Source organism: Pogona vitticeps, chromosome 14 (assembly GCF_051106095.1).
Source record: "Pogona vitticeps strain Pit_001003342236 chromosome 14, PviZW2.1, whole genome shotgun sequence".
NCBI classification, from domain to species: Eukaryota; Metazoa; Chordata; class Lepidosauria; order Squamata; family Agamidae; genus Pogona; species Pogona vitticeps.
In genome coordinates, this window is record NC_135796.1 from 19478449 (window position 1) to 19506064 (window position 27616).

Sequence of the window (27616 nt, forward strand, 5' to 3'; positions counted from 1 at the left end):
CAGGCAGGCAGGCAGAAAGGGAAAGGGACTAAGCAAGGTTTCAGCCTCTCCTCTGCTCGGTTTCTGCACCTGATCAGCATTCGTGCCCGGTGCCCACAGGACCCACAGCCAGGAAACCCCACCGTCAGGCCCCGTTTTGCAAAGCCAGGGGTGGAAGCCAAGCAGCTGAAACCAAGTCCCCGGCAGATGGCAAAATGAGATGCGTGATTCAATTAACGATTTGCATTTCCAAGGGATCCTGTCTCCCCTCTCCCAAGGGAATCACAGAACAAGGAAAGGGAGACACTCTCTTCCCTCCTCTTAATTTCTCCTTTGATCTTCTCTGGGCTGTTTGGAATAAGCTCTTGTGGAAGTGGTATTTTTTTGGGGGGGGGGAGAGGCATGTGGTTTTGTGTGTGAGAGAGACAGAGAGAGAGACAGAGAGAGAGAGAGATGGCCCAGGAAGCCCAACAAAGGATCCCCAAAGGCCATCAAGTCTGTCCCCATCCCAGCATGAACAGGGAAATTAAAGAGCTTAAAGCCGGACCCTGATGGCGTCCAGGGAGTCATAGCGCTACAATCATCTTTCATAGCAAGAATTCCTGTGTGGCCTCTGGAAGCTGCCACCGATGGTGGGTTCCATGGGGACGCTGACCCCCCACCCCCACCCCCCCAAGTGCAGGGTTTGGCCATTTCCAGCACGAGGAAAGGGAGCCGTTGGGTTCCCTGGTAAAGGCAGAGTTTAGAAAACGCACCGTGTTCTTGACTGAGGCAGGGGTGGGAAAGCAAGAATCACACACGCATCCACACACAGAACCCCACGCCCGACATTTTTCCAAGTTAGACAATAAAACTGTATTTTTGTAATTTTTTTTTAAAACAGACATTTGTACATTTGTTACAAAACTGTTGAAGAGCTACAACTTGATTTAAAATCACTTTTTTTTTTTTGGTCGGCAAACATTGTAAAATCTTTGTGTGTGCAATTAACTGTGTATTTACATGGCTTTCTGTTAGTGATTTTTTTTTTTCCTCAATTATTATTATTACTTTTAGACAACATTACACGCTCAACATAGGACATGGCTTAAGATAAATATATTAGTAAATAAATATTCTGAGAACATCTTTCCATAAATGAAATGTGCTGCTATACATATACAGAATATACACGTTGTTTTCTAGCCTTAGAAAAAAATTAAAAATGGTAATGAGGAGACAGAGCCCTTCAACCATATCACAAAACTTTACAGTAAATCTTATACAAAACTGTGTTTAAGTGCTATAGAAGTTTCATTTTCTCTCTTTAATTTTTTTTTTAAAAAAAACTTTAAAATAGTGCCTCGTGACCCATCAAAACGACAATCATAGCCAATTTAATAGGAACGGATGCCTTCTGGATGGAAAACGTGGGCCCTGCTGCGCTTTCTACGAAACTTTTGCGGCGAAGAGGCTCAAAGCCAGGGGAAAAAACACACACGCACACAGTCGGACAAACGGATGGCGCTAAAGCCTCACGGCCCAAAGAGAAGCTGGGGGAAATGAGCGAGTCGTCCCCCCCACCCCAGCCAGATTGTTCAGCATTTCTAGGGCTACAGATGGCAGGCTTTTGGCTTTCCAAGATGATATGGACTACAACACCCAGCAGCCTAAAAGGACCGTGGGAGTTGTAGTTCAGAACCTCCGGAGCACCAAAGCCCCACGGCCTCCTCTCTAAGGCCGACAGGGATCTCAACTCACCTTATGGACCGGCAAGTTCACTCAACGGCCCAGAAGATGCATCTCTCGCCCTCTCTCCCCCTGCAGTTGGTTCTCTGCCCCGCTGCCCATGCAGTCGTGGTCGGAGGCCCCCTGGTGTGCAAGCTGGATTTGGGGGACTTCTAGCACGCCACAGAGCGGGTGACCCTTGGCCGTTCCTTGCGCACGTGGCACCAAGAGCCGCCTCACCCCTTCAGCCGTCGCTAGGAACTCAAGAGGAAGCCCGGCTGGCAAGCGGGAAGGCGTGCCGTAGGAATGCCCGCAGAGGTCTCTTGAGGGGGATCACCCCCGTGCAGGTTCAGTGTCTCGCCTGCTGTCCACGTGGACGGTCCCACGGAGGGAGGAGAGCAAGTTGGGAGCCAGTCTCTGGCAAGGAGCCAGCTTATCCCCACGGCTCTCCCTTCATGCCCTCCTGCCCTTGGCACAGAGAACGGGGCAGAGGTCAAGAGAGGACGCTTGGCCACCGTTTGCCCAAGTTAGGCAAGGAGGCCTCTGGAAGGAGCAGCGAAGTGGGGAGAGGTCACACCAGGACAGCCTTTCTGCCATGTGGGTGTGGGGGGGCAGCTACCCAGGATACGCCCAACCAGCAGAGGCCACGAAGAGGAGGGCGAACATCTGGAGGTGTTTCCTCCCTTAGGCCAGGAGGGTTACGAGTTCTTCTTGGCTTCTGAAGTTTCCGAAATGCTGCTTCTTTCAGGCACGGGACACGGGTGGGTACGCACGGGCACACAGATGGCAAGGGGGGCACGGAGGTGAAACACACACACACACACAGACTCTCCCTCCATCAAACTGAGAAGCAAGCACTACAGCTTTCGTGATGGGACTTCCTGACCCAATAAAGACCACGAATACATCTTAGCCAGGTCACTTTCCCAATAGGAGGATCTTCTCATTATAATTTTGGACAGGATAAGAGCCACTTTAAAGAATTCAAGTTTTTCTTCCTTTAAATATATATATATATATATTTGTTTGGCACAAATGGAGAAGTGTAGTACCTTTTCTCATCACAGAGTGGTTTTTAGTAACATGAAACGAGGCAGGGGGAAAAAAATAATTCTAGGCACATTTCCAGTTTTTGTCGTCATTGCTGTTTTTGTGTTTTTTTGTTGTGTGTGTTTTTTTTAAAAAAAAACTCCTTCCCACGATGCGTATTTTGGGCCCAGCCTAGCCGTAAAAGTCCTTTACGGATGCTCTCCGTCCCCACCTACCCACCCCCTCCCCAGGCCCCAAACTACGGCCCCGTCGGCATACCATTGAGAACCGGGTGGGTCCTGGGCCAGTGGTAGCCGGGTGGGGGGGGAGCCTGCTGTTTCCACAGGAAACGATTAACCAACTGAAGTGACTGCACGCTATGGGGTGCAGAGGCTGGGACTGAACCAGCTGGCCAGGATAACACGACGGGTGGCCGGGCAGACAGGATCGGGCCCCTGGAGGGACCCCTGGCAGGAGGAGATGGCCCTGTGTTCAGGCTCAGCAGGAAAAACCTCTTCCCGCCCGCTTACTCTGTGGGCTCCCCGTGGAGCGTCTAGACTGGCTCCTGCTGAGGCTGCGGGCCCAACCCTGGGAGGCTAGCATGGCGGGCCCCCTGGCCTGGGTAGAAGGGACCCCTTTCTCCTCCCGGCTGCTGGCACAGGACGGGAAGAGGAAGCTGCCTGGCAGACAGGCGGCCAGTTGGCAGACACCCCCCCACCCCCGCCCAGTCTCGACCCAACTGCTTCTGGCTTTGTCCGGAGAAGGGCACTGTCACTTCCCTCCCCTTCCCCCCCAGGGCTCGGTCACTTCCCCCCCTTCCTCCCCCCCACCCCCTTTGGACTCATGTTGCTTCAAAGGTGCTGTTTGGATTTCTAAGGCATCGGAGGGCAACCTCGGCACGCCGGCCCTGCTCCCTCGCGACGGGAGGTCTCTGGCCCGGGAGGCGGCACGGAGGCGCGTCAAGAACACTTGGTGTCTTTGGGGAGACCGAGAGGGCGGCTCCCGCCCTGCCCGACGTCCCCGCCCCCATCTCGGGGCCGCGGGCGCTTTCTCCCGGCTACTGCTCCCACGGGTTCGCCCAGCGCGACGGGAGGCGGTTCAGGCATCTGGCAGGGCCCTGGGCAGGACCAGCTTCTCCTTCTTCTCTTACTCACGTGCCTGGCGCTGCCCGAGAGAGGAGGCACCTGCAAAAGACACAGAGCGAGCCTCAGGAGAAGGCAGGTCAGACGAACACCCGCCCCGTCCCCCCCCCCGGCCCCGAGGTCTTCTGCTTTTGCAACCCTTTGCACTGAGAAACAGGCCGCGCGGTGCTCGAAAGCGATGCTGCCAGACTTGGCCTCCATAACCAGCCGGAGTTGCCTGCCTGGAGGGTCTTATGCGGTAGACCTTTGCCAGCGGGAGGGAGTTTAGGGTGGCATTCAGCACCATTTCCCTCTGGTCTCAACAAGGCACGTGCTGCTACACACGGATGGGTACCAGGCGTTACTCCAAGTTTCCTGGGGAAAGATGCTCCTTTCATCTCTATCACGTACACAGATAATGAGACGGTGCACTTAATCGTTACACTATGAAAAAGTACATAGGGACTGAGTATTCTGCCATCTGATATAGATGCTGGTCCCAGGCGGTGCCGTGCATCCACTGAGTCTAGGGATCACCTGCTCATTGCTCTCTAGGGGTTCTTGGCAAGCATGAGGGGCGCATGGACCACCTTTCTAGTTGCTCTGTCACATTAGGATACCGATTTTCTGCTCTGCTGCTTCTTCTATGAAGCTCTGCCCCATTCCCGCTGCTGGATCCTCGTTGCCTCTCATCGACACGGACAGGACCCTGCCCTGGCCAAGCTCCCCTGAAAGCTCTTGGCACCAAGGTCCCCTTGCTTGTGTTCCTTCCTCTCCCATCAGACCCCTTGACTTACCTGCCCTCTGGGCGCCTCCTGCCGTCGTCCCCGCGGCCTCTGGACCGTTCTGAAAGGTGGTGCTGGGAAAGAGGCACTGCCCCTCTTCCTGCCGGCCCTGCTCCAGCGGGTGGCATGTCTCTCGCTGCGGCTGTGGCTGCGGCTGCCCCTGGGGCTCCCAGGGAGGCTCCCCTGGAGCCAGATGCAGTCGGGGCGCCTCCGAGATGCCCCGCAGTCCACCTTCCCAAGGGCTGCCCCCGTGGCAGGGCCTGGGCAGGGCCAGCTCACCGTCTCGGTCCTCAGGAATGATGGAGATGCGCTGGGCCAAGTCGCACACCCCGGAAGAGCAGCCGGGCAAGGCGTCCTCGGCCACCACCGGGCACATGTACTGCACCTTCACCGCGTAGTCCTCGGCGTAGCGGCCGGGCTGGCTGGCTCGGCTCCCGACGGCCACTTGTTCCTCCTCATAGAAGCAGCAAGGCAAGGCCTCTCGCGCCCCCCTCTCGGTCCTCAGACTGTACAGCCCCTGGCCACCCCTCCCTGCCTGGGGCTCCCGCCCGGGGCCGCACACCCCGGTCCAAAGAGTGGGTGGCGGGGCGAGCAACAGGGAGCTGCGCTCGTTTGCACGCTGAGCCTCGAGGCAACAGGCGCACGCTTGGTCCTGGGGGGCTCGGCAAGTCCGAGAGGCGGGCGGAGGGGGAGAGGCGGCAGCGGCGATGGCTTCCGCCACCCCGCCAGGAAAGGCTTCGAGGCCTCCCCCCGGGTCCGAGGCTGGGTCCCGGTGCTCCAGCGAAGAGCTGCTGCTGCTGCTGCTGTAGTTCATCTCCAGGCTGCAGTTGGACAGCTGGTCGGCCACGGAGGAGGAGGAGGCCGGCGGCCCGGGAGGCGGGGGTTGGGGGCCCCCACGGTGAATCGTGGGTGGTCCCCCTCCCGGGGTCACGCCGCTGCCCGGCTCGCTCCCCCGGCAGGGGCTTCGGCTGCGGTAGACGTAGGGGTCGTAATCGCTGCTGAGGGAGCTCCGGAAGGTGGAGCAGCTGCCGTAGACGCCCTGGTGGCTGGCCTCGGTGCCGTCCGCCATGGAGTCGCTGGAGGAGCACCGGCACTGTGCCGAGCCGCCGCTACCGCCACTGCTGCTGCTGCTGCTGTCGCTGCCGGGCCCGTCGGCCAGGTAGCCGCTGCAGACCGACCGGTGGCCGTGGCCGTGGTAGCAGCTGAAGCTGGAAGCGCTGCCGGTCTCCAGGTGCGAGGAAGGTGCGACGTGGACCACGGGGGCAAAGAGCCGACCGCTGCCCACGGGGGGGAAGGCACGGGGCCCCCCCTTGGCCGCCAGGCCCAGAGGAAGCGGTCCGTTGGGCTCGCCCGGGTAGCTCAGCCCCTGGAAGTAATAGTGCTGGAACATGGTCTCGTACTGGGAGAAGCAGGCCGGCTTGGAGAAAGGGTGGCCGCCAGCAAACTTCGGCCGACGGAAAGGGTGGGCGGCTGGATAGCCCCGGTGATCCAGGGCGCACGAGTGGGCGCTCAAGTGGGCGTGGTCCAGGGGGAGAGGCTGGTAGCTGCGGAGGAAGGCCGGCGCCTCCCCGTGCCGGTCCACCGTGAGGACGGTGATGGGGTTCCCGTGAGGGTCCATGCTCGTCCGCGTCGGGTAGGCGGTCACTGGGCCGGCTCGGTGCACGCGGCCGGGGTAATGGACCGGCAGGATCACACGCTGGGGGGGCAGCGGGGGCGGGGGCTGCCGGCTGCGCAGCTGGCGGGCCATCTCCTCGCAGACCTGGCCGGGCGACCCCTTCTTTTGCTCTGTGGGGGGAAAAGACGCTCGGCGTTAAGACCGCTCTCTGCGCATGAACCCTGGGAAACTCTGGCAAAAGGTTTTCCGGTTGAGAGGAAATGCACGGTGAGTGGCAGTGCGTTCCTTCCACGCGTGGACCTCCACCGAGCCCCGCTGGACTCACCGATGATGTTGTGGCGACAGTGGGGGCAAGTGTGATGCTGGAGAAGCCAGGGGTCGACGCATTTCCGGTGGAAGCGATGAGCACACGGGATCACACGCAGCTCCTGCAGAGATGCAACAGGAGCTGAGCCACAGCATGGGAGGGGGGGTGCTGGAAGGAGCCCCGCGGGTCTTCCCAACCAGCCCCCGGCCAGAATCCAGACCTCCCTGAAAGACAGTCATCCCTTCGCGCGCGCCCCCCCCCATTGCCCCCTCCCCACCTGAACACAGACAGGGCTCTGCGCCAGCAAGCGGAGGTGATAGCACCGCCCGTCCTTCTTCGCCCCCCCCCCCCGTTCTGGACGTGGGAGGCGCTCCCCACCCTCCCCAGCCTGCTCACCTCCCCGTCCAGGTACTTCTCCAGGCAGATGGCGCAGTCGGAGGTGGAGCTGCTGCTGAGCGAGTCCAGGGCGCCGCAGCTGCCCTCGCAGGCCCCCCCTTTCAGCTTCGACTTGAACTTCCGCGTCTCCATCTTCTCCAGCGCTTGTACCGCCAGCCGGTTCATGGAATTCTGCCCCAGGGGGACGAGGGGAAAAAGAGGTTTCCTGGCGGGAGTGTGGAAGGATGGACCGGCCCCACTCCGCTTAGGGACCCTCGGGGCTGGAGGACCAGACGCCGGAGGGGAGCGGAATGGGCGTCAGCAAACCGGGCGGGACCCGGGTGATCCCTCCCTCCCTCCCTCCCTGTTTACTAGAACCCACGTCTGGTCCTTCCAGCGACCCGGGAGCACAAGGGGGCAGACGGACAGACTGCCTTGACCACCCACGTCACAAAACCCAGACTGGAGAGCGTCCAGCCCCCACGGGGCCCGGCCGTGCCTCCTGCCTCCCCAGGCGGAGAACCCCGCCGGGCCAAGAGCGCTGAGCTTTTGCAGGCACCCACAGAAGGCACCGTCCCGCCCCCCGCCTTCCCAAGAGGGCGGCCATCCTGGGACGGAGCGCCGCCTTCGACCGGGGGGGGGCCTCGGGACTCGCTCCCCCCCCTCACCTGGCTGCGGCGCTGCTTGAGTTTGATCTTGACGAGGAGGATGAGGCACACCAGCGAGACCACCACGAAAAAGGCCAGGAATATCCCCATGTCAAAATACTCGGTGGGTTGCTTTGGGGGGGGGGAAGAGGAAAGGCAGAGATGAGCAAGGAGCAGATCCAAAACCCAAGGCCCTCAATTCCAACGCCAAGGGGCCAAGGAGAGCCGGGGGGGGGGGAGAGCTCAGGGTTACCAGAACAGGACCCACTGTCAAACGAGAGAGCTTCTCCTCCCCCTCCATCCTCACCCCAGAAGGGGCCACGACTCCCCCGAGGTGGGATGGTGTTGGTGGGGTCTTACCGGCGGAGGCCGATGCTGGATCCGGGCCCGTGCAACCTTCTGCTTGTTGACGATGTTCATCAGTTTGATGGCGTCAGCCCCCTTGACGTAGACGACCGGCCGTTTTAGAGGGTCTTCTACGCCCTGGTTCAACTAAAAAAGGGGGGGGAGAGACAGGAAAGGTCACCCCCTTTTATAGGGTTCCTTCCATACCAGTCTCCTCTTCTGAACCGTCTGGTGCCCACTGGAGCTGGCGGGATAAAAGGCGTGCGCGCGCACAGACAGAGAGACAGACAGCCCTTCCTTCTCCTGAGCATGATTACCGGGCGGGGGGGGGGGCTGGACCCACCCAGAAGACCTTCCCCCACCCCAAACCCCAATGGAAAGCTGCTTACTTGGTCAATGGCATCTGGGTTTTCGGACACATCAAAGATGACAGCGGTGGCCCCTCTCTGCACTGCCCGCTTGGCCTGGAAAAAACAATGGTGGTGGTGGGGGTAGGGATGGGGGGAAGGAAGGAAGGAAGGAAGGAAGGAAGGAAGGAAGGAAGGAAGGAAGGAAGGAAGGAAGGAAGGAAAAAGTAGGAGGGAAGGAAGGAAGGAAGGAAGGAAGGAAGGAAGGAAGGAAGGAAGGAAAAAGTAGGAGGGAAGGAAGGAAGGAAGGAAGGAAGGAAGGAAGGAAGGAAGGAAGGAAGGAAGGAAGGAAGGAAGGAAGGAAGGAAGGAAGGATGGAAGGAAGGAAGGAAGGAAGGAAGGAAGGAAGGAAGGAAGGAAGGAAGGAAGGAAGGAAGGAAGGAAGGAAGGAAGGAAGGAAGGATGGAAGGAAGGAAGGACAGGTCAACGTGGCAAACCTACTCTCCATCCCTTTGATCTTGTTTTGGCTTCTTGTGCAAGGTTTACGTTTGCTTTTTGTTCCACCTGCTTCATGTGGGAGCGTCCAGAGTGGCCATTGGCTAGAGGGCTAGCCATCCATCATCCAGTGAAGAAGAGAGATTTAGGGAGAAGGCAGAAGGGAGTCTTCCTCATTTGCCCCCCCCCACCCAAAGCTCACCCTCCCCGGCCTTCTTTTGGGAGTCAGCCATCCCAAAAAGTCCCAGGAGGGGTGGGGGTGGGGGAGACTCACGCCTCCAAGCACGGAATCCGGCCCCTTGGAGTGATACCCTGCCTGGCCACCAGAGGGCAGACATGGCCAGAAAGAGCCGCCCCCCCCCCAAAAAAGACCCTTCGGCCAGCGTATCTCAGGGATCACCCCCACGCACACCCACCCTCCCCGCCTCTGCCATCTACAAGGAACTGGGGTGGGGGGGCATCCTGCCCTCCTGCAGCTCAATGGCTTCTAAGCTACTGTGCTTCCCAGAAAATAAGACAGGGTCTTATATGAATTTTTGCTCCAAAAAAATGCAGTAGGGCTTATTTATTTACTTATTTATTAGATTTCTCTCCCGCCCATCTAGACCAAGGCGATGCTTATTTTCAAGGGATGCTTTATTTTTTTCATGTACAATCTACACTTATTCAAATACAGCCATGCCACCGTCTTCTGGTTGCTGCACGAAGGTGGGAGGTGGGGTTTCACTTAACTGGGGCTTATTTTTGGGGTAGGGCTTATATGACGCGCATCCTGAAAAATCATACTAGGGCTTATTTTCAGGGAAACAGGGTATGCCCCCCCCCTTTGCAAAAAGCAACATGCATTTTAAAAAAATATGCAAAGCTGGACCCGTCGTCGTCCACAGAGAGGCCCTCTTCCATCGCCACAACCAAAGAAGGGCCAGCCATGAAGCCCACGGAGAAACACCCCCCCCCCGCACGCGCACCCAAATCCTTCAGGAGCAAACTAGGAAAACTGTTTCGACAAGGTCCCTCTTCTTCCTGATTAAAAAACAGAGCCTGTATTTTAATAGGCCAGCCAGGCCGCCCTGGCGTCTCTCCTGCATCTGCAAAAGTGGGGGATGGATGAGATAAGCCCCCCCCGGGAAGAGGGTGGGAGAGACCCCTTTTCCCACCTTCCCACTGGCCGGTTTTAGAGAAAGGCCCCTGATGTGGATAAGGGTGGTTTTTCCAAGTGACACCCGCGTGGGAACCTTCTCCTTGGGAAGGGGGGGTGTCACTCCAGCCCCCCACCCCACCCTCACCCCAGTCAGTCCCGCTTGCCCTTCTGATGCCAGGTTGGGCGCTAACCCACCCGTTGGCTTGCCCGCCCCCTCCCTCTTTGCTTCCCTCCTTGTCTCCTTCCAAGGGGAAGAGGCGCCAAGGACGGCAGCTCCATTCCGGCATTTCGCCGGGCTCCGGCTCCAGAGTTTGGCAGCAATTTGGCTTGACCTTCCAGGTTTCCCTGGCTAGAGATCAAAGCAGAGAAGCCACAACACCCCACAGAAGGCGGCCCCCCCTCCTCCCCATTTCCTCCTCCTCCTCCTCTTCCTCCAGCAGCAAGGCTCTGCTCTCAGGCAAGCTTTGAAGCCCCGGGTGCTGCTGCTCAACAGGCGGAGATCTGGCCCGTCCCCTTCCCTCCCCGCCTGCCTGTCTGCCCCCCCCCTCCATCCTCCTCCTCCTCCTCCAGAAGGGATCACCAGGAGCACCTGGGATGGGTGGAAAAGAGGAGGAGGAGGAGGGGGGGGAGTTGCACAGGTGGTTGCCTGTCTGCCCCACCACAAAGCAGGGAAATGGGGAGGAGAGGAAAGTGCCCTCCCTCCCTCCCTCCCCCCTCCTTGCCAGCAGGATAATTAAAGTCATTAAGCCTTTAGAAGAAGTTTCCTCTCTCTCTCTCTCTCTCTCTCTCTCTCTGACTCACAGGGGCCTCCCTCCTTCCAGCAGGGCCAGAAAAGGAAACCATGTGCAGCAGGCAGGAGAGAAAGGAGCCCCGGGTTTTGCAAAGGCTCATGCGGGCACCCACAGGCCACGTGCAGGCCGAAAAGCCCCCCCCAACCGCTGCATGAAACCGGAGGTGGGGGCTTAAACACGGGGACTGGAACCATTTCCACCATCCCAAAAAAAGTGGTACAGAGAAGACCTGGAGTTGGTTCTTTAAGGAGAGAGATGCAATCTGCTCTAAAACCCCCCAAAATAGGTCTCGGAATGGCGGCTGTGCAATGCCGTGCATTCTGGGTTCCGGAGTCACAGACAATGCCAGGCATTTCTTCAGTCCGTTACTGCCGTCTGGTCTACTCGGGGGGGGGGCTGTTGCTATTACTATTACTGTACTGTTGTTGTTCTACCCAGCAAAGCTGAGGACTTCCCTCCACACAAGCACAGGCAGAGTCCTACCACAGAGGCCTCCGGGAAAGGATTCGAGGAGAAACAAAGACTAGAAACCCTTTTCGTCTCTAATTAGGGGGCTTCGTTTGCCAGAGAGCCATTCCACTGCGGGCCAGCCAAGATTCAAGACACAGGCAGAAGGGAACGAGGGGAACGACGACGCCCCGGCAGGTCTGCGCCTTGAGGCAGCCACGAATGGTCATCGGTCAGTCAGTCGGTCAGTCGTCCTGCCAGCCAGCCAGCCAGCGTTCCCAGGTGCCCGAAAGGAAAGGAGCCTGAAGATCTTTCCCGGAAGAGGAGAAGCGATCTGGGGCGGGGCAGGGGGGGGAGAATCAGCTCGCATTCTTGCTGCAGGCCATTTTCTTTGAGGAATTATAGCCTTAGTCGAGTTCTGTCTTTTCCCCCTCTGAGAAACAGGAGGGCTCTCTGACCGACTGCATCGCCCACTCCGAGCCTCTGCACCAGCCCTCAAAACGGCTCCTCCGGGCCCGCAGTGCTGTGCCCGCGGCGGCTGCAGGTGAGGGACAAGAGGCTGGAGTGGCCACAGGCGGGACCCCCCCCCGCGCATGAACGGCCAGAGAGGGGAATCCAGACCCTTAGACCCAGGAGGTAGCCCTTGGGCTCACGGAGTCGGATTTCTGCTCTCCAGTGGGAAGAACTGGCACCGCCAGGAAACACGGCCGCCCTCGCTTTGCGTAGCGTGCATTTCCGGGCCCGACTGGCAGAGGCTGTTCCCCCTGGAGAGCAGCCCCTAATTCAGACGTGCTTCTAAGGAGCAACTCCCAGATCTGGAGGAGTAGCCTCCCCACTCACCCCCACAACTGACCATCCTATGATCATCCCACCCAGAACACACTCAGTCTTGGTTGGTTTTAGAAGCTGGCCACGTTCAGGGCTGGGAGACACCCAGCGAATACGAGAGGTTCCCAACTGACACCCCCCACCCCCACCCCCTGAAACCCTGGGGAGAGGCAGAGCTGCTGCCAGCCAAAGTTGGCCGTACTGAGCTGGAGGGATGCCCAAGGCCAGACTCCTTTCCCGTCTGACTGTCTTCTCCTACATGCTTAGAGAAACCAACAGAGGCCAAGCAGGAAAAGGGGGATAAAAAAAGAAGAACACCCCCCCTTTCAACTCTGTGGATGGATGGAAGGAAGGAAGGAATCAAGACACAGAGAGAAAAAACGAAGGGAGGCCGGCAGGCCTTTGTGCACTAAGTAGACAGTATTTAAGCTTTGTTTCCTGTGCTGTCTTTTAATATTTATGGGCCACATGAGCTACTTCCCCATCCTTTAGGAAGAAGGCCAACCCAAGGAGTAAGTTTCACACAGCTAATGGTCAAGGGGCAAACAAGACTTTGCCATTTTGGCCTCAATGCAACCAGAGACCCTGGCATTTTCCATTAGCCCCAGAAGTCCTGGAAAACCCGCCGCTTATGGGCACCTGTGGGCGAAGCTAGAGGACAAGGGCGGGAGCCCACGGCCTCGAGAGCCCTTCCCGAGCGCTTTTATTGTGTGTCTGTATGTGCCCCCCCCGCAGTCTGGAGGTGGGAGTGGAAGCAGGACATAGAACAGGGCAGGGAGGCAGAGGAGTCCCCCCCCCTTCCATAAACAAGACTGGGCAATTGAGGACACCCCCCCTACAACCAGGGGGAAGGCAGGAAAGCCCCCCCCCTTTGTGCCAAACCCAAGAGGGCCCGGGAGCCACGCGGGAGGGGTCTCCAAGAAACCCACTCCCCAGGCAGAGCCAAAAGACTAATGGGGGGGAAACAAAGAGGACGGATCCCGGCTCCTTCTATTCCCAACATGAAAGGCTGGGGGGGGGGGGAGTGTGTGCATGCACACGGGGTGGGGGGGAGAGAGAGGAGGTTCTCTTTGAAGCAGCCGGGCGCCCGAGCGCTTCCCAGTGACCATGGAAACCAGCTCAGTGGGTTTCCAGCCTGAGAACGGAGCAGCGGCCGAGGCCAAGACGGCTGAAAACCATCCCCTCTCATCATCCCACAGGAAGGGAGAAAGGCCCGGAGAGCACACCCAGGGCTTGGCCCCTTCCCCACAGACGGGTTCCGGGCTGCCCCCCCCCCCAGGCAGGGTCCCTTCCCAGTCCAGGCACCATCTTCTCACGGAGACGGAGGTGGCCAGTAGCCACGAGCCTTCATTCGCTCTCCCTTGTTTATCTGGCCTTTCCGCAGGCGCGGAGGGCCCGGGGGGGGGGGGGACCTTGCGGTGGTGATGCCGGGCCCTCCTCCTCCTCCACCTACTCCCTCTGCCTGCCGCCCGGCCGCCCGACTCCCCAGCCATCAATGATCCCAGACCCCGTCGCCTGCAGCACCCCTGGCCTCGAGCCCCCCCTTTCCCCAGGCACGGATCCTGCCTCGTTCTGGACCTTTGCCAAAGCCACAACAGCTTGCTTTCTGCCCAGCACTGTGTGAGCAGCCCCATGGGGATGGGTGGGGCTGTTTTCGGGGGGGAAGGCCCCGAGCCCCCAGCTCCTCTGGTGTCTTGTCCCCCCCCCCTCAAAGGACCCCTCCTGGGTCCAAGGCGGAGGGCACCACATCGGCTGGACTCAGCGCCCAGAAGCCCCGGATTCCCCTCACCTCCCCACCTGGGACGCAGAGGGCACCGCCAATGGTCCGCGCGCACACACACACCCCCAAAAGGGATGGTCTCCTTACCTTGCCCAGCACTGTCAGGCAGGGCTTCGGCTCCAGATCCGGATGTTCCAACTTCACCACCCCGACCCAGCCGTACTCGTAGAGGTCCTCCTCGTCGTTGCTGTTGCACAGCCCCAAGGGATGCATCTGGGGGGGTGGGGAAGAGAGGGGGGAACAACAACAACACAGGTGAGATCCTGCCATGAAACTGGTCCTGGGGGAACACCCACCTGCAGAAACAGACGCAGACACAGAGGCTCCCACCGGGAACCGGCACAACCACACGGCGTGGGGGCTCCCGAAAGAGGTGGCGACAGATGCCGCCATCACCCGCCGGGGCCACAACCGCCCTGACCATCATCCTCAACCCACCCTCACTGTAACGTTGTGATAGGGGGACACATAAGCCTCCTGTCCTGAAAAATGGGAGCCACAGAGTCATGACGCATAAGGAGGGGCTGGGCGCCCTTGCCTCCCGATATCCCAGTTCTCCCCAAATAAACTCTGTAGCCTTAAATCTCCATTTGGCCCGTGAGTAGGAAGGTGAAAGAGATGCTTAAATTCCTCCTTCAGGTCTATTCGGGTTAGGGTTAGGGTTGGCGAGGCAGCCCTGTAAGATCCTGAGCCCCTCAGATTTGAGGCTGGGGGAGGAGAACACGAGAAGTCCAAAGTCGTCCTAGTTAGATACTGCTTCGGCATAATTGGCAGTAGAAAGTTCTACCCACAAAAGAATCAGCTGACAAAGAGACCTATGGGATTCAAAAGCCTGCCCGCTGATGATATTCTAGCAGTCTGATAAAAATTTTTGAACTAATGGGAACTGAATCTGTGAGTGCCCCAAACCAAGCTGGCAGAAAACGCTTGATGGGATGAAGGCAGAAAAAGACCCAGATCCTCCCTGCGCAAGAAAGGAAGCCAATGGGGGGGGGGCGGCTCCCCGAGGAAGCTCCATGCCTGGCAGTCCTTCAAACAGCAACCGGCCTGGGGGGGACACGTGTTTCCCCCCCCCACGTCCTAGGAGAGAGCAGGAGCGAAAGGAGGGGAGGGGGCCCTGAGCTCTTCCCCAAGGTCATGATATCTAGGCTGCTTCTCCCAAGGGTTTAAAATAACTTCAGAAGGACCGCTGGGGGGGGGGGCGCTAAGCGGGTTTGCTGTTTACACGGTGGGCAAACCCTGCATCTCTTGGGGAAGGAGGACAGGGGAAAGAGAAAGGGCCACTGGGGGATGCATGTGGGGCGTGTGTATGTGTGTGTGTGAGAGAAAGAGAGGGGGGGAGAGGGAGGAAACACCCCCCCTTCTCTCTTTTGTCCTCTCCTGATCTGCCCTGGCTTGCTATGAAAAGGTCCCCTTCCTGCCTGAGCCTTTTAGAAATCCCAGTCCTTCCACGGGAGGGAAACAGAGGCGCAGAGACCCAGACGCCAAGCCACGGCTCCCTTCCAAAGTCTCACACACTCCTGTTTCCTCCAGGAGTGGCGGGGCAAGGGGGACCCCTCGTTCATTCAAAAGGCGCCTTCACCTCTGTGGGTTGGGCCCCCTGGATGGGGGAAGACTCCAGGCCTCTAAGGGGAGGCTTAAGGCCCTGGGGGGGGCAGGCTAAGCCCTCTTCCTGTGGCAATTTGGTGCCCTATAAAAGTTGCTTTCTGTTGTGTGTCCTTCCACCAGACAGCACCAGACACAGGAAGTGTGCTGATTTGGGACTACGATTCTCAGCTATTTGGGGGGGGGGGGATTCTGGGAGCTGTAGTCCAAAACCACACATCTTGACACCTTGAGAATCCAATTCTGATCACAGGGCAGCCTGTGTGGCCGCTTGTCTCTCCATGTGTGCAAGCGCCTGCCACTGCTTTTCCTCTCCCTTCTTTTGAGCCCCTGGCCACAAAAAGATAAAAATAAATAAATTATATAAAAAAAGAACCCTATAAAGATAACCAAGAAAACAAGGATAACATGTTTTCTGGCCCAGGGCTAGCCTTAAACATCAAAGCAGTAAAATACAGGAACACAAACCATGCACAATAAAAGCCATTCCTGTATATCGGTCTGAGATGATGTAGCTGATTTCCTCTATGAGCTGGCGGGGCTGGACTAGATGCCCTCTGGAGTCCGATCCAACACTACTGTTGACTTGACTTCAGGGAGACCCTTTCAGAGTGGCTCTTTGCACAATCTTTTGGTGAATCGTTCTGCAAATCTGGACACCCAAAAGGTTCACCTCCAACTCTGGAAGAGTTATGAACCAGTTAAAAAAAAATAAACACAAATGTCTAAATGGTGGCCATTTCGAGGGACACCCGTTCCTCTCTTCCCCTTTTTGCAGAAGTGGTTCACTTACTTGCTACGCAACCCTCAAGCGTGAGCCACAAAACAGCCCCTGCAGAATAATTACTGACCGTATAAAATAATTATTTTAATAAGCTAAAGGGCCTGACGGCCATGGACAATTAAACGGATGTATTTTAGCACCACACAGATAACTGTTTTACTTTAATTGCTTGCACTGTGTTGTGTTTCAATGTCGCTGAGCGGCAGATTGTGGTTTTTGGTAGAGCGTGTCTAAGAAACATGTATAGCAATAAAGTGAAATGGCAGAGACGGGTCAGAATCCCAGCATTCAGTGCTTTTTTCATTTGCATATGTTTTTACAGACATTTTCCTGATCAACTGTTATGGTTTTCTGTGACTTGTAAAATTAAAAAAAAATCAGCCATTCTTTAAACAGATAATTTCACTGTTTTATTATTTTTCCAACTGTTTTTACTGTGTCTGTTTTCATTGTAAACTCCCTTGAAACATTGAAACGAAAAGTAACTCAGTTTTTTTGTTTGTTTCTGAGATAAAATGTACACACACATAACCGTGCAATGTATCCAATCTCCAATCAGTACTGTTGCACTAGGACACACATGTGCCAGTTTGCTGTTCCTAAGAAAATCGCTTTCTCTTTCCTCTCTCTAAAAGATTCTGTCCATCTTTCAGGGAACTGCAGAACCACCGAGCTGGAAGGGACCCCAAGAGATCATCTAGTCCAACCCTTTGGCTAAAGCACTGCGACCGGCACTTTCTTGTTGGCCTTTTAATTCCTGACGCATTTCAGACCAAGCCGCTTAGCGCTATAGGGCGTCCTCCCACACTGTGCCTGACGGCTACACATTCACCACAATTTTATTGCACAACTCCTGATGAATTGCCGAGATTACGATCCACTCGATAAGGCCGACATTGTTCACTCCAAGCTGGGCTCACGGAGGGAAGGCAGGCCACGTTTGCTGAAGAAGCTCAGCCATGGGGAGGGAGTGGGGGGTGGTGGGGTTTTTTAGAATGCCTCTGAGGCTGGACAGGAAGACACCCAAGAGTGGGGCGCAGAGATGAAAGTCATGAAGTTCTGACCTCTGGCTTCCCCATCATCACCTGAACTAAATAAGATGACCCCCCCACACACACACACACACAAACCCACATATGGGGCCAGATGGATAGCAAGGATCTGACTCAGTGCTAAGATGATGGATGCTAAAAGAAGCGACATGACCAGGGCTGCAAGAACTGGAGGAGAGAAGTCATGCTGCTAACAAGAATGTCTCCCCCAGCCCTAAACCCGGATCTTTGCTAAAAAGCCCCCCCCCACGCCCAGAAGGAACCCCAGGGCCCCCTCCAAACTTCAGTCAAGCCACAGGCCGGCCCACTTCTCAGCCTCCAAAGCATAGGCTTCACCTCTCGGTGCAAATGGGGGCGGGAGGGGGGGCGCTTTGTCTCACCGTCTCCTCTCCCCCTCTTTAAAACCTGTTGCCCAAGCTAGGGGAATTACATCAGCCAGGGAAACCTCTGGTTTTCTCTATCCATGCGCGGATGTCGCCACTGCTGCTGCGCTTTGAAGTGGCTCTCCGTGTCCCGTGGCTGCCGCCCTGCTTTGATCGTGCCGCGCCCCCCCCCCCCCGAGCGGGAGAGGGAGGAGCAGGACTTTCCCCGCACGTCTCTGAGGATGGTGGCAACACACAGGGCCGCGCTCTCCGCTCCCTGAAGCCCAGGAGCTCTACGGCCCGCCTGCCAGCCACGCCTCGCTGGCACTTCCACGCATCCGCCTGCAAACAGGAAATGCTTCTCTTGCTTTCCAAAACACTTTCCCACTTGCAACAGGATACACATAAACCGGAGGGCGCATCACGACGTCCCAGACCTGCATTCGTTTATGGCAAGCGCACGTCAAACGCTCTCCCTTTTCAGGGTGCCGAGGGCAAGCGGCGCCAACCACGTTGCCACGTCAAAGAGGAAGGAAGGCGTCCGTCCGAGCACCTTCAAGGCTCGTGGGGCCCCATAAGGATGAACACGTTCCTCGGCCAGTCTCTTAAGACCCACAGCTGTGTTCGTGGATTGCCTCGGAGGGACGCGGCCTACAGATGGCCAAAGCGGGTGCCGACTTAAGCCCGCGAGCCTTGGAGGGACACAGCACGCTTCGCTCCAACAGGCTGAAGCAGACTAAAAACAGCCACTAAAAAAAAAGGTGAAAAATAAAAACCTTGCAAAAGCAACAAAGAATTAGAAACAAATTTCATTCAGTGGCCCAACAAAATTCTGAAGACTTCTTATCCACGTCTGGGTTTTAAGGGGCTGAGGGATTTGTGGGTATTTGAGTGGCCTCTGGAGAGCCACAGGGGCAGAAAATTGTCCCGCAGATCCACCAATGTTTTTTACCCTTGTTTTGCAGGCTACAACCAAGGATTGGAAATGCACTGGCCAAGAGGTCTCTTGGCACAGTAAAAGGATCCCACCGCCTGCCTGCTTCAGAGGCACTAACACCAAAGGCCACATCCTGCAGCTTCTGAGGCATCTGAACCATCTCTAAGGGCAGCCCCATGTACAAGACGTTGCAGTAGTCTAATCAGAAGCCTCTCCCGGACACCCCTAGAGCGTGGATTCCCCTTTCAGGCAGGGCCACAACGGCTGCGCTCACCTAAGCAAGTAGAAAGCAGCGCGGGTAGCCCTCAGCTGAACGACAGCCTCGGTGTATGCACACACCCTTATCCCCCAAGGAAACCCGGCCTGTCGTGGGGAGTACACTGCCGGCGCCCAAGAATGGCACTCCGTGTCTCTCCCGAGGGGCTTGCCCAGAGAGAGAAAGCCTCGGAGGGTCTTCCCCACAGGGTCGGTTCTGATGAGGAAGCAAGCAAGAGAGTCGCGCCCTGGAAAGAAGAGATCGCCCTGAGCATCCTTGGATGTTCCACTTAAAGCAGATCCCGTCCACCATTCCTATTAACCCTACTCTTTTTCCGGCTCCTTGCTGTGGGTTTCTGCACCTTTCCCAAGCACGCACACACCCACACCCCGTTTTTTAGAAACCCGCATCCCTGGAAAGACAGAATAAACCCCTTGCCCCCCCCAACTTCCCTCTCTTGGGGTACATGGAGATTCTGATTGTATCTAGAGGGACAGGGGGAGAGAAAGCAAAACCAGGCACGGGGGGGGCGGTGACGGGCGACCCCCCCCCATCCAGGCGCCTGGCGAAAGAGAAGCAACTGTCGGCGGGTCAGGCCAGGCTCCTGCCTGTCCCAGTCCGGGTTTTCCCTACTGCCGCCGCTCTGCTCCACTTCAAAGGAGAAGTATTTTTGTCCAGCCCTGCACAGAGGAGGGTAAACTGGGCAGCTGCTCCCTTTACAAAGCCCAGCGCATTAACCCCTCTGGGGCTGCTGTGCGCCTCCCTGTTGCAGCCACAGAGGAGGAGGAGGAGGAGGCGGAGAGGGGAGGCTAAGAGGGGGTGAGGGCTCCTAAGCGGGGTGGCGTGGGGGAGCCACACACACACACACACACACGCCCCATGGGGCCTCCAAGAGACCCAGCTTGACACCCACGAGTATCAGCCCACGACGCCACGAAGCTCTCAGATGGGGCCGTGGCAGCCCTGACCCTCCACGGGTTGAGAGGATCCCCCCCTCCCCTGCCCCAGGGGGGCTGTAGGGGACACTCCTGCTGGGAGTGGGGGAGTCCGTTGGCTTCCTTCTGCCTCTCTTTCCACCCTCTCAATAAGTTTTCTGTTCATTGGTCTCGAGGCGCCCGAAGAATCTTCTGGGCACCCTTCCTTCCTGGGAAACAACTTAAAAGGAGCCAGTGAACAACCGTTTTTGGCTGCTTTTGGCCCCCGGGGACACTCCTCCCAAGCTGCTCAAGGGGGTGCTCTGAGAACTGCCAGCATCACCCCAACACTGCTTTTCCTGAAGGAAGAGGGAGGGGGGTCCACACGCGCCAGCCACCCTCCAGACATGCTTGCAGGAGCTGAGACCTTGTGGATCAACAGTCCTGAAGTGGGAAGCAAGAGACCAGGCTCCCAACATGTATCCCTTCGGGAAGCCACACACACACACCATTCCTGGGCCAGAGAAAAAGCTCATCCAGCCACCCACCCTCCAAGCACCCTTCCCAAGAACCCAAAATGGCGGGACAAGGAGGGGGAGCTCCCCGTACCATTCCGTGGCAATCTCACTTGCTTCCTGGAGCTGGTCAGATAAAGCCAATTCCTTTTCATTCCCCAGGCAGAGGGGTTCTATCCTCTTTTAATGCAAAACGCCCTCTGCTTTCGTCCCTCTTACAAAGAAGCAAACGCGGCCTCGAAATCCAAAAAATCTCCCCGTGTCCCATAAAAAACTTAAAGATGCCTTTTAATTTGAAATTCTTGCTTTGATTCCCATGGACACCAGGTAAGATTTAGACAAGCTCACTTTTTATGAGTAATCCTCTAAGACTGCTCCGAATGCGGCGGCATCGCAGCGCTGCGGACACGATTCACTGGAAAGGAGCACGTGGGCATTTGAACTTATGCCTGAAGTTTGCAAGCTCAGTGATATTCCCAAGCTTTTCTGTGCAAGTGGGAAACAGCCCCGGAGTTTGCCAAATAAGCAAAGCCGTGAACTGCGGTCGCTCTTGTCCAGAACTACACCTTACGTCGTGTTTTGTGTTCATGAAGGTTGGTTGAAAAGAACAGGCCTTTCCGAGACACTTCATGCACCATCATCTGGGTCCAAAAGCAGGAGGATTTGGCAGGGCCACAGTAAAAGGGGGGGCGGCGGGGGCAGGGTCCCCCGCTTTTCACCAGACTCCCTCGCTTTGTTTCCACTCCAATCGGAGAGAAAACACCCGATTTTGCACAGAGGCTGTTGGCGCAAATCACAAAGGCCAACCTCAAGAAAAAAGGGAGGAAAGTCGTTTGTTAGGAAGTTTCCCGAGAAGGTCTCTCCTTGAGAGGAAATACCCGAAAAATCCAGGACGATGAGGGAGTTATCAAACATCCCCAACCCCGCCCTGAAGGGCCACCATTCAAGAGAGCTGCAGGTCCCCTCTCTAAAATCCCAGCTCGGAGCCAGAACGTGGAACCCTCTTGCTTCTGTTCCCAGAATCCCCGAAGCCGCGCAGAAAGGCTGCCCAGGGGATCCAGGGAGGGGCACATCGGCAGGGGAAGAGGGCGCCCCATTGCCAAGCCCCTACGTGCGTGGGCAGGCGTGGGGCAAGAGCGCAGGAGGAGAGGGCCCCACACAGCCGAGGGGAGAGAGAGAGAGAGACACAGAGAGAGGCCAGTTCAGAGGTCGCCTTAAGCCCCCTCCGAGTCCCGGCCCCATAAATCTGGCCTCGGGCTCTTGTCTCTTTAGGAGACCTCTGACATGGGGCCAAGGCTCCGACCGCGGCTGTGGCTGCTCATTTCTTCCGGGAGTCAGTTTTCAAGGGCCACATTCCAAACTGTATCCTCCGAGCGGTAAGAAAACGCGACAAGAAAGGATGCCTCCGCTTCCCAGGCCAGAGCTGGGAGCCAAAAAATCTCTTTACTCCAAGCACGCCCACTCTGAAGTCACCAGCAGGAGGGAGGGAGGGAGGGAGGGAGAAAAATGGACAGGCCCCAGGGGGGGTTTCTCAGCATCCCGCCAGCCCTCGGCTTTGGGGGCTGTTTGGAGAAGGAAGTACCGGCCTGGCCAGGAAAGGGATCCCGGCTGCCGTTGGGCAAATGAGAGAGAGTCACAGAGAGAGAGAAGGAAAGGGAAAGAGAGAGGGAATGAGGTGGGGGTGGAAGGGTTGCCCGTACAGTTCTTGCCCTGGACAGCCTCCACGTTCAGAAGACCGGCAGGGGGGCCACCCGTCAGGGGCTTCCACCGGACGACCCCTCTCCCAGAAAAGTGGGAATGAATCTGGTGAGCCTCGAAGGTCAGGGCTTCAGAAAGGCACTGACAGATCCTGGAGGCTTCCCCAAAAGTTTGGACTCTGAAAACGAGGCCAAAAAGCCAGTGGGCTGACTGGACTGGGAGGGCTGAGCCAGGTCCTTCCAAGCCCCAGGGTGGTTTCATCCTGCGGCGGCCACATGTGCCAGCGCTCCGGGAGGCGCTTCGAAAGTGGGCACCAGGGGAAGACATGGACCAGCCCTGAGAGGCTTAGACTCAGCCTCCCCTGGGTCCTGCACAAAGGAGGGAGCTGAAAACATAAAAGCCACTTTTTCTTTGCTCCTGGCAAGCTTTGTGCGAGGCAGAGCGACATCTCTCTCTCTCTCTCTCTCTCTCTCTCTCTCTCTCTCTCTCGGGTGGCTTCACGGCCACCTGTTTAGCCCACGCTTCCTTGGTAGCCGGAAACGGCATGGCCTGGGTGTCTCCCCCCCCCCCCACTGCCTGTGCCGGTGAGTCAAATGGGAGAGAGGGCGATCCGCTCCCCCTTGCCTTCACAGGACAGCCCCGTTCAGGACGAGTGCCAGCCTCCAACCACATCAGATGCCCACGCTCTTGGGGCCCAAGAGGATCGTTCCCCTGCCTCTTTGACCCCGACTCCCGGGAGGGACGGTGCCCTTGAGTTGTCCTCAGAGAAGACCCGACTTCCATCCACAGCTGCGGCTTTAATGCTCGGCAATAACATTCCGCACACAACCCAGAGGCGGCCTGCTCACGGTCCCCACCCCTGCCGCCCTGCCCGCCCCCAGCGCCCCACGCTCTCGCTCAGCAATGTCCAGGAACGGAGTCGCCAGCCCCTCGCCTGCCTCCAGGGAAGCCCCCGACTGAGGAAAGCACGTGGAGACGTCCTTCACACGGATGTAGGCACGGCTGGACATGCAGAGCGGCCGGGTTTCAAGGCCAGAACGCAGGAAATCAGAAGTGCCATCTTGAGTGAAAGAGGGACCAACCGCAGGGAGCAAGACATGGCAGAAAACATCATCTGCCATCATGCCAATACCTCCCGAGGGCAGATTTCAGAAAGCTGCCAACGGAACAGATCTGCCAGCGAAGAGCTACGAGCAGAAGAGCCCCCTGAAAAAGCTGAGGGACTCGGCTCCTGGGGCCGCACGAGAGTCTTAGCGGAGGGGTGGGCCGCCTGTGGAAACCCCCCACACACACACACATCTCTAAGACTGGAAGAGTTTAGACTCAGCTCAGCTTAAGCTGGCCTGCCGTCAGGGCTAGCGGCCCTCAGCCACCTTGGCGAGTCAACAATTCCACTCTGAGTCCACGGTATCCTGTGTTTGGAAAGAAGGCCACTTCCAACCAGAATTTGTGTCACCGTTATGCCTCAAAAACAGCCACCGTTTGCTGTTCTTGTGGCGATTCAGCCAACATGATCGCTTCTTAAGAACCACCCAGAGACGGCAGCCCCTGCACCATGCCTGCTTTCCTCCTGCAGCTGGTTTCGTTCGTCCACCTTTCTCTCACTCGTCAGGGTGGCTTAAACAACTTTTACTTTCCCGGGGACTTTTCGCAAGGGAACGGCTTAGCACAGTTTGGTCTCACACCTGGGCTTGGGGGGGGGGAGGCGCGTCCAGATGGACGAGGCACCAGACCACATTTCCACATGGGGACGATGGCTTTCCACCTGCCTAGCCCACGGGGAGGGACACAGGAGAGGGGGGAGCTGGCCTTTGAGCAATCCCCCCCCATCCCACCACTCAAAGGGAGGTGGGTGGGGTGGGAGGAAACACGGCACAGCTCCCAGGAGGCCTCTTGCCTCGTTTTTTTTTCTCTTCCCTTCTCTCCTCTCTCTCTCTCTCTCTCCCCCCCCCCCACCAACCCCACCGCTCGGATTCCATTTTCCACAGGGCCCAAAATAAACAGCGCGCCCACAAAGGATCCGAGATGAAAGGAGCCACTCCGGTTGCAGCATGAAGAAGCCGGAGCTGGAGTGAGTGATCTCTGAAGCTGCCTATAAATATGCGAGATCAAAGCAGGTCCTGTTAAATTAAAAATGCTGTCACACAGAGAGGAACTTGCCCCTGGCACTGCCGGCTGCAACATGCGGGCGAAGCTGGGATCAGAAAGAGAGCAAGAGAGAGAGAGAGAGAAAGAGGGAGAGAAGGAGAGGCAGAGAGACCAGAGAAGTTGCAAGCGTTCGGCAAAAAAAAGAAAGAAAACCAGGGACGGGGGGACCTTCACCCCCCAGCAGAGGAGCTTTAATAAAGAAATACTTTCCGAGCAAAGCGAGGAGAGCAGAAGGCTTTCCCCGGCCACCCCGGGAGGCCCCGGCCTGCTCCTTCTCCATGCTCCGGCAGGATGAGGCCCCCGCTCGGAGGCCGGGTGCAAAACGCAAAGCCAGGCAGTCTCTGGCGAGGCCGAAGGCTCCCAGGGAGCACAATCCGAAAGGGGGGGGGAAAGGAGAGGTGATGCAAGCAGGCGCCCACTGAGGGCCGGCGGCTTGTTTTTCTGCCCCTCGCAGGGCCCGGTGGTGGGGCAGGGGGTCTTCGGAGGAAGGGCTGCCTGTACAAGAGGGGGCAGCCTTTGAGCATCTCTTGCAGATTCAAAGGGGGAAACCCAAAGCAGGGGATGCCAGGGGCAAGAGGGGAGCATCCGATGAAAGACGTCCAAAAGGCCTCCCTGGTCACAGGGGGTACCTGAGAGCAGAACAGGCTGCCCCTCTGTTAGGGACGCTCCGCCGTGGCAGAGGGCTGGACTAGATGACCCCTGGGGGCCCTATGCAGTCAATGATGGCAGTGTCCAGTTCAGACCCATCCTGGAAGCCCAGTCATGGGGTGTGCGTTGAATGTGGAGTCCAACCGAAGGTGAGAAGGCAGATGGCTGTGGACCCAGCACCCCTTTCTCCTTGGTCCACAGATGCTGCCAGGAGACCAAGCCGAAGGGCGACTCTTGCGCCCTCACAAGACACCACACACTGCTCTACACACAGCCACGCACAAACAAGGGCTTCGGGGAAGCCTCAAAGCCGAGAGGGCTGCAAATATCAGCAGAAGTTTCTCCTCCAATTAAGAGCAAAGAGCTAAAGGCCGGGCTGTGCACGGCCCGGACGAAGCCCCACACGGGGAGGCCGGCCACTCCAGCCGCCAGAGAGGGGAATTCGCCAAAAGAAAGCACGAATTCCACGGGGCAGAACCGTGGCCGGCCGACTGGCGATGAAAAGTGGATTCAGTCCACCTTGCGTGGGCTCACTCTGGCAATTGCTTCTCTTCTCACTGGTTCACGAGGCTTGCCAGTGTGGCATCCATGATGGCAACAGGGCACCCTAGCCCATTTCTGAATACGGGGAAACCGAGGCACTCTCCTCCTTGATACACACACAGAGAGAGAGAGAGAGGCAAGCTACCCTGGTCAAGTCAGCTGCCTCCAAATAGGAAGGGAAGCCGTATCATAAGCAGGGCCTGTCTCCAGAGGCCGGACGCCCATGCCCACTCCAAGAGCAACCACCAGAGAGCCACTTGGGGTGGGGGGTGGGGGGTGGCAACCAACCTGGGAAGGGAAGGGCATTCTCTGCCTCAGAGCCCACTTTGCACCAAAACAGGAGGGGGACGGTGGTCCCCCTCAGGGTGCCTCACAGGCCCCATGCCTTCGGCCACCTCTCCTTTTTTTTGCAAAGACACACACACACACACACACATATGTGTGTGTCTTCTGCAGTCAGCCTGTCTCACTGCCCCCAGCAAAAGAAGCCTCAGTGAGGTTGCCCCCAACACGGGTCTGAGGATTTCCTGGGAAACGCCTTTCGGAAGAAACGTACATCCCACCAGCGATTTTAAGGCCACGGAGTGTTTCAAAACCGAGAAGCCCCATTGGATCCATGGGGCTTTACCCAAGTGCTGGCTGCTTTGGGAAGGATGAGCCACTGACTGGATTGGGCAAGGGCCCTGGCTCCCCCAGCCCCACGCCATCTCTCTCCAATATGGGTCCACCAGCAGAGGGGCAGGGGAGAAGGATGCTGCACTCCCAGGGTCATGACCCTCCCAACTGGCTCTTCCGCTTGGTGTCCCAGATGCCCACATCATGTTCTGACCCAAGTCAGAAGACCCCCCAGGCATTCAGCGGGGGGGGGAGTGGGCCTGTCTCTCCCAACCTACAAGCAGCCCAGCCCCCCCCCCCCTCTGGGAGGCAGAGCTGGGCACGGGCGACTGGCATCCTCTCCCTGCCTGGCATCGTTCCACCTTTGGCAAAACTGGCACCTCTCTGCCCCCCCCCCCAAAAAACGTCTTTTCAATCGCACGGGAGCAAAAGCGGTTTTATCCCCCCTCCAGCACCAAGGAAGGGCTTTACAGAAATCCACCCCCCCAAGTCCACCCCCCACCCCCCACCCCCGGTTTGCAGCCAGACTGGCAAAAGCACCAGCGACCCGGGTGCAAAGCAAGTCCAGCCGGCCCTAACTTGCCATGCAGATGCTGTCTTCTTCCCCCCCCCCAGGTTCTCCATGGGCAACCTCAGTCATCAGGACAGACAAAAAAGGGGTGTGTGGGATGCAATATCCCCCCCCCAGGTTTTGCCCAGAGCAGCCCTAAATGAAAGCCACCAATCTTGTGTGTGTGTGTGTGTGTGTGTGTGTGTGTGTGTTCACCTGTGTGTGTGCGTGTGCACACGTGCAAATATTTCTTTTTCCTTAAACACAAGAACTGCAACTGTTTCAGATCTGCGCTCAATGTGGAAGCAAATAAGAGAGGGGTGTGTGTGTGTGTGTAGCTTTACTCGCGCCAGGAGCAATCCAGCAACTGGGTTCCCGGTTGCACAAAGTCCTGGGTTCAAGTCCCACCTCCTCCCAGCAGCACGCCGGCCCTTCGCCCCAGTCATGCGAACCAGCAACGACGGTCTGTCCTTCCCCTCACGCGGCCTCCCCGCATGCATGTCCCCGGACTACAACTCCCATCCTCCTCTACCTTCCCAGGCCGACAGCACAGCCCAAGGGCATCTGGAGGGCCGCGGGTTGCCCGGCATCCTTCTCGCGTGTGGGGAGCAGCCAGGGAGGCCGCAACAGGTGTCCGCAGGGAGGGAGGGAAGGGGCCGGGGGGGGTCTCCCAGGAGAGGAGGGCAGGTCGAGGGAGGGGGGGCGCCGGGCAGGAGGGCTCTCTGCGCTCTGCAGATGCTCCGAGGCGCTCTGCCTCCCTCCGGGGCAACGGCCTGGCCCGCCTCCTCCCCGTCCCGGGGCCGCCGCGGAGACCTCTTGCCGCCCCTTCGCGGGTCCTGTCCCCCCCCCGCCCCGTTCCCGTCCTCCCCCTCCCTCCCTCCCTCCCTCCGTCCCGCCCGCGGGCTCCCGGGACTCACCTGGACGATCTCGCCCTCGGCGCTGAGGGTGGCCCCCGCGCGGGCGAAGCGGCCCTGCAGCCCCGTGGTGTAGGTGGTGTAGTCCCCGCCGGCGCTCGACTCGAAGAGCACCACCTCCACGAACGCCGCCTCCTTGGCCAGCAGCGCCGCCGCCGCCGCCCCCGGGGACGAGGCCGAGGAAGAGGAGGACGACGACGACGACGAGGACGACGAGGAGCCCGAGGAGGAGGACGAGGCCCCGCGCGCCCCCGCCAGCCCCAGCACCAGCCACACCGGCAGCAGCCCCAGCCCCAAACGCCGCGCCGGGGAGGAAGAGGAAGAGGAGGAAGAGGA

General features: G+C 58.0%; 1 protein-coding gene across 1 annotated transcript; it reads right to left on the bottom strand.

Annotated features, from left to right (window-relative positions):
* Positions 1-3544: 3544 nt before the first annotated feature.
* Positions 3545-27572, bottom strand: ZNRF3 (zinc and ring finger 3). The gene is made up of 9 exons (XM_072983697.2): positions 27284-27572; positions 13827-13952; positions 8300-8374; positions 7926-8057; positions 7587-7697; positions 6940-7110; positions 6562-6664; positions 4634-6406; positions 3545-3899 (listed from the first exon to the last, which is right to left on the bottom strand). Exons 2-9 carry the CDS (start codon positions 13950-13952, stop codon positions 3862-3864), a joined length of 2529 nt encoding a protein of 842 aa, XP_072839798.2. The 5' UTR covers positions 27284-27572; the 3' UTR covers positions 3545-3861.
* Positions 27573-27616: the final 44 nt, after the last annotated feature.